This window comes from Gavialis gangeticus, unplaced genomic scaffold (genome assembly GCF_001723915.1).
Source record: "Gavialis gangeticus isolate Ggan-Ray unplaced genomic scaffold, GavGan_comp1, whole genome shotgun sequence".
Lineage (NCBI taxonomy): Eukaryota > Metazoa > Chordata > Crocodylia > Gavialidae > Gavialis > Gavialis gangeticus.
Genome location: NW_017728991.1, coordinates 14,678,449 through 14,685,194, shown reverse-complemented (window position 1 = coordinate 14,685,194; position 6,746 = coordinate 14,678,449). Strand labels below are relative to the sequence as shown.

At 49.0% G+C, this 6,746-nt stretch overlaps 1 protein-coding gene across 1 annotated transcript in view; it reads right to left on the bottom strand.

Annotated features, from left to right (window-relative positions):
• CDR2L (cerebellar degeneration related protein 2 like) overlaps window positions 1-1,847 on the bottom strand; it is a 32,413-nt gene extending 30,566 nt beyond the window's left edge. The window contains exon 1 of the mRNA XM_019517977.1: window positions 1,277-1,847. Within this exon, the coding sequence (XP_019373522.1) occupies window positions 1,277-1,355 (79 nt within the window). The 5' untranslated portion in view covers window positions 1,356-1,847. The remainder of the gene's footprint in view (window positions 1-1,276) is intronic.
• Between the last annotated feature and the right edge of the window lie 4,899 nt (window positions 1,848-6,746).

Sequence of the window (6,746 nt, the reverse complement as noted above, 5' to 3'; positions counted from 1 at the left end):
TCAGGCACTAATTTCCATTTGCTGAAGTCTATCATTCTCCAGGAGCCATGTTCTTGAAGTACAGCCTCCATTTCATTATTGTTGTCATGGTCAACATCTCTGTAAATAATGGACTCTGAGAATTTCCTTATTTTCTACAGAGGAATACAATATTGTCAGATATCTTATTTCAGAAAATGTTTTCACACACACCCCACAAAAAAACAAATCAACAACAAAATATGGCTCATCTAAACTATTAAAAACAACCAAACCACAACACATATGCACCAGTCCTTAAGATAAACGCTGCACGTAATGAGTGCAAGTGTTCATATGGAATTGGGAATAGATAAGTTGCTTGAAGCCCAAACTGCATGAAAGAGCATTCAGATGTCATTTAAAATACTGTTCTTTAAGATCTACAGTTCTCTCCATCTTTCCCCAGTTTTTCTCTGCTTTTGAGACTTGGTAAAATCTTCAAAGGCCTGTAAGTGACTTAGGAGCTTTTGAAAATGTTACCTAATGTTCTCAACATGGTACAAATTATTACTGATACATGTGTTGCACCAGTGCCTCATCTAAGCTCTAAATCAGCAGTTCTCAACCTTTTAAAAAAAAAAAAAAAGACTCAAGGTATCCCACCTTAGACTCAAGATACCCCTTGGAAAATGCCAGCTCTTAGCTTTCACTTGGTTTTTGACTACAGGAAAATAACATTGCAATTCTCTTGCAAAGAGTTCAGGAAGACCACAGCAGGTCAGAATATTTTTTGATGCTATGGATTCCTGTTTGAAATCTCTGGGTTTATACTGCGAATCATGTTCACACTCCTAACAGTGCTAACTAATGTTGCCTAACACCCTTGAAAGGATCTTGTGGCATTCTGGTTGAGAATTGCTGGTTTAAATCCTCTGAGTGTTACAACTCTGAGCCTGACCCTGTCCTCATCCATTTTATACTGGAATAACTCCACTGACGTGCACGGGGTTGCAGCCAGTTCAGCCCCCTGCAAGTGGGAGCAGCATTCACCACTCTTGATTGCTTTGGGCCAGGGTTTTAAACTTCAGATGGTCCCTCAGCAGGAATGGTCTCTACAGTGAGATTTGCAGGCGAGGCTGGGGGTAGATTAGACATCTGGGGCTGGGGAGATTACACAAGGTGGGGAAGAATCTTTCCCCCCACACCTTAAGGAGCAGGATTTGCTCTGCCTCTTCTGCTGGGTCATGATCCTCTCCCCGGCATGTCTGCCTGCTGGACTCCGCAAGGACCCTCCCTAACCCTTGCCTTTCCTTACCTTGCTCCAGATCCTGCTGGTCATACCAGGGCTCCTCTTCTTCACTTTGAAACTCCTCCATCCTGTCAGCACTCAGCATTAGCCCTGGCAATCCAGGGAGATGCGCAGCATCCACAGCACCCAGGTGGGAGGCTCTTCTCACGGGGGGGATGGTGCAGGGGGGGACCCGGCTGGGGGCAAGGCTGAGACTGGCAGGTAGTGCCAGCTGGTGCTGATCCGGAGCAGAGCTGAGGATGGGACAATGCAGATGCCCTTCTGTGTGGCTGGTCCCAATCTCCGCACTTGCAGCACCCTCTGGCTGCCTGTGTGCCAGGGAAGGAGGGGGGCCGAGACGTGGCAGTGGGGGCTCCAATCTGCCCCAGCCTTTGCTTCCCTTGGCTCCAAGCCTGACTCTGCGGAGGGCAGGATTTTTTTCTGGATTCACTGAGATCCTAGACTGCAAGGGAGGCGGGGAGAGGGCAGGGCTGCATCGGGCGCTCTGGGTGATGCACAAAAGAAAGAGGAACCTTCCCAAGCAGTCAGTTCCTGTTTCTGCAGCTCGGTGGAGACCTCTAGCATGGAATTGCTGCAAGAGAATCCACGCAGAAAGGCCTGGGAGGGGGGAAACGCTCCCTGCTTCCCTTTCCTCTCCATCCATCTGCCACTCCAAGCTGAAGAAGCCCAGCTGCATTATAGCCAGACCCACTCAGGGCAGGGGCAGCACCCAGGCCAGGGTCAGCTGGGCACTCTGCAGCTGGCCTCGCCCAGACTGGCAGAGGCTGGGTGAAAAGTGTTGGCAAGGGAAAGCGTGAGACTCATTTGCCCTAGAAAGAGCCTTTCATGGCCATCTCACCTGCTGCCCACTCAGCAAAGAGCAGGTGTGGGTCCAACCTAGGCAGAGCAGGGCACTGCAAAGGCAGGAGCAGTGCCAGTTGCAGGAAGGTCGGGGGGAGCTGATGGGTGATGCAGGGCGAGAGTTGGTAGTGAGGTACCTAGTGGCTGCAAAACAGGTGGAGGAGAGAGTACTGGCACCTGCTGCAAGGTGCTGTTCTGTGTGAACAGAGGGTATCATACCCACCAGTGCACTGGGAGGGAATGGACTGGGGACAAGGGGCAGAGCCTGGTGCGCAAAGCACTGGGCTGGGACTCTGGAGATGTGAGAATCAATTTTAGTTCTGTTTCTTGCTGATGGGGCAAGTCACCAAGCCCCTGGGTGCTCCCTGGGCTGTAAATTGGAGAAAGCAATATTTCCCTTCCCTCCTCCCACCCTCTGTCATACCTCTTGAGATCAGGGGTCCCCTGCCTTTGCCAGCCCATGGGCAACACTTAACAAGTCGCACTCTGTGGGCAGCATCAGACTCTGCTGTCCCTGACACCCTCCAGTTTAACCTTTAACTCCTTGTTTTATGAACAATGTCAGAGGGCCAAGTGTTGCCTGCAAGCCATGGGTCAGAGATGACTGACTGAGGGCTTGTCTACATCACAGAACAGCTAGCTATGCTGTCAGAGCCCCCTGCCAGAGGTGGTAACATCTTCTGGCTGGTGTGTGTGTGGGGCCAGCATAATTTTGCCATTTTTCCTTCTGACACTAGCTGAGCTAGCAAAAGCCCTCTTGTCTTGGTATAGCTGCATCCAGACTGTGGGTTTTAGGCAGCACAGCTATATTGGCAAGGGGGTACAAAACCAATCTACCTATTTGGGCAAAACTTTGGTCTATACAGTAGTGTAATCATTAGGCTCTAATCTCAAGACAGAGACAGTCCCACTGTATCAAATGTATAGTGCCCAACACAATGGCATCTTTCCAGTCTTGGGCTTCTGGGAGTTACAATAATCAGAATAAATAAATAGTTAATAGGAAGCGTTAACATGTAAACAACCCCACCCCCTAACTCCATGTACATCAGAACATCTTGCGTCTTGCTGGTCCTCTTCTAGCTCCTTACCATGTTAGTTGCTTTTCTTGTGCACAACCACGGAAGGAGCACTCAGTGCAAGTGCTTCTACTTTACCACTTACACACACTCAAGTACAAGCTTAGATCTAATTCTGATGTAAACCACTGGTTGTATCTTTGCTGTATTTGTCTTAGAGCTTTCTATTGGAGCTGTACCCAATTCCGCTGAGGTTTGGTATTTTTATTTTTCAATTTACTCTTCTCCCCAACTCTCTCTTCCCTGTTGTTCTCCTTTTAATCCCATTCTGAAGTTTGGGCAGATCACTCAAAAACCAGGTCAGACATTACCTTCACTGCTACTCTGGAACAATTACCTCTGGAGAATGAGCAAATGCAGGGCAATCAAGCAATTAGGAGAGCCTCAGGGTCGAGTTCTGTATGCTGTGCTGGTCTACTGTTTTGCTGTGCTGCTAGCTTCTGGGCTCAATTGATTGTAAGCTCTTTGGGGCTGGGAATGGCCTTCTATTCATTACTTGTATAGTGCCAAAAACAATGGAGTCCTGGTCCCCGACTAGAACTCTGAATTGCTACAGTAATAATCAGGACTCATGATAGAGGTGATCTCTTATGAGACCAACTAGATTTTTGCAAAAAAAAATTAAAAATTATTTTTGAAAATTCTTTTTTGCAAAGATCTAGTTGCTCTCATAAAAGAGATCACCTCTACTATGAGTCCTGATTGCTTTTTCTTCTAGACCAATATGACTGCAACCTGGATACCTAACATATGGTAATAAATAATGCCACTCTCTGGGCTTGGGAGTAGCAATGTCGAGTCCCAAGCTATAGAAGTGCCTTGCCTTGCTCTGTCTAGTTAGATACGGAACAGAATAGCGGGGATGTGAAGGGATCTTCTGATTCTCCTTGCTAGAAGCAAATGATACATGGTCTCAAGAGAGGATGGAGAAAATAAGGATTTTTAGAGGCCTGATTAGGCATCAGAGGAGGGTCTGGGAAAAGGAATCGTATTCATGGGAGTGGGTGTATGAAAGGCTGGGTATTTTAATGCCTGCTTTTAAATTCCAGGTACCAAATTCATCCCTGATAGAAGTGGATGCCTCTGGACTACAGCCAGTTGAACTGGTACCGCTTGCCAGCACTGAGTTTAGGCCACCAAGAGGTTACTAGTCACTCCTGAAAGTGATGCAAGACTTGCTACCAAAGATACCAAGGGGCTGAGGGAAATACGTGCTTGGAGGAAGTCACGTCTTTAGTACAGAAGAATTCCCTGGCTCCGTGTTTGACCACATCACATGCAAGGCTGATTTAGAGTAGCCTGCAGAAACAACGGGGTGAGATGCTGTAAGAGCAGCAGATAGTCCCGCATCCCAAGAAAGCTGTCATGTGTATCAGAAAACTGGCTAGTCCAGCACTGGCAGGATCCAGAGAGAGACCTCAACTTCATTCATGGATCCTGGCAGGCAGTGATGGGGAAGGGAAATAAAAAAGGGAGGAGTAAGGAAACCCCAGATAATTTGTTCCTTATGTTTCTCCAACACACTAAAACTCAGCAGGTGATTTGTAAGTCTCCTTCCTTTTAGTGGTGCTACAGACCTGGATCATGGAGTATCCTAAAAAGGGGTTTGTTAGTTTTCTGCACTTAGTTAATGTGGGCCCTTCTGACCTCCTCGGCTACAATTACCATGGATCAGTGATGCATTTTAAGTGCCCCCGTCTTCTGTAACTTGGTGTAGATTCACATGTCTATTCCTACCCTTGGGCAAGTGTTGCCAACTTAGCAATGTTGCCCCTACGTGTGCCAACTTTTTGTGGTTCCTTGTGACAAAATGGATCTTTTAAGGACCCTTACCCATTCCTTATGTGTTATACTTGGTAAATTGCAGGGGTTGGCGACCCTTTCAGAGCAGTAGTAACACAGACTGGTTTAAGGTGGGCTGGTGCTTCCACCTTGGAAGCAACCAAGACGTTTCTCCACTTATGGCACTCCCTGGCACAGAATACCACTGGATTGCCCCCTGCCACTGAAGTGCCACTTCTGTGCAGGTTTTCTGGGCCTGATGAAATGGCTTAGCTGGTCAGATCCAGCCCACAGGCTGTGCGTATTGCTAGACGCCTAGTCTATTAATATTTTTATGAGATCTACAGGGCCTACGAAGCAACACACGGTGACTTTTGTCATTTGTTTAGCCTGGTGAGTATCTGCTTTTGGGAAGCAGTGACGCTGCTCAAAGCCCTTTTTGGAATCAATCAGCCTTAGGGTCAGACCTAGGGGAAGGCTGGGGGGGGAGGAACATGCCCCCCACAATCTTCTTCCTGCTGGATTGCACATTGCATGCATCTATTCAGCACAAATACAATTGCCTCTTGGACATGAAGGATTTCCCGATGAACAGTGGCTAGATGGTGCTGTTGATAAAGTTTGTACCTGACAACAGCTCCATGCCTTCCATTTGTAGAGGTTTTTAAGACCTGGGTAGACAAAGCCTTGGCTGGGATGATATAATTGGGGATGGTCCTGCTTTGAGCAGGGGATTGGACTAGATGTGACCTGACATTGGGGCATGTGCACCCCCTGAGTGTGGCGGTGCACCCCTGTGATTGCCACTGCCGCTGCTGGTGGCATCTGCTCACTGACTGCCAGTCACCACTTGCCACCCTGCCCTGCTGCCAACACTGCCGCAGCTGCCTGCGGGAGCTCCCCACTTGCCGCTGCCACATTCCCACTACCGCTAGCACTGCCGCTGCCTGTGGGAGCTTGCCGTGCTCCCCCAGCCTCTGGGGGTATGCGGTGCTCGTCCTCCTGAGGTCCCTTCCAACCCTCATTGTCTATGATTCTGGGTGGGGGAGGCAGAGAGCAGCCTACAAAGACAGATGGAGATGAGAGGGATGTTGTGGGGGGAGCGGGTAAAAGAAACAGAGGCTGGGCTGAAGGTGAGGGGTACTGAGGTCTAAGAGTTGGATGCGAGAGTCCAGAAAAATGTCCTGGGTGAGGGAAGAGAGGGCACACAAGCCACAGCCCCCTGCTGTATCTACGGCAGACCTTGCGTTGTGTCAGGGTTGGCAGTAGCTTTATTGGATGGTTTGCATTTTTTTTTAAAGAAATTTTTCATGTTCTAAGCCAAATCAAGTCCAAATCCACGAGTCAGTCCAGAACTGCACATGGCCCCTACAACCGGCAAACACCTTCCACCCCCACCAGGGACTTCAGATATTTCCAAAATCCTTTGGCGGGCATCCTATGTGAAGGCCCGAGCCCGAAGGCTCAGGGTTCGGATGCCCCCAAGTTTCTCTGGCCCTCAGCCATATGGCCGCAGGAGCCTCCCATTTCCATAAAGTGGGCTCAAAGCCCCAACACCTTGGCGGGTACTGAACCGCGCCAGAAGAACAGCTCTCCCCGGGAATGCTTAGGGAAACCTGCCTTCACAGACCTGATACAAGGAGCCCTCGACTTACAACATTTCGAGTTTATCAGGGGTGACCACCAGTATCTGGGGGAACGTTTGTTCACCAGAGCGCCCCAAGGGATGACGAGGTCGAACGGTCATAAACTAGCCCAAGACCGTTTCAGGCTGG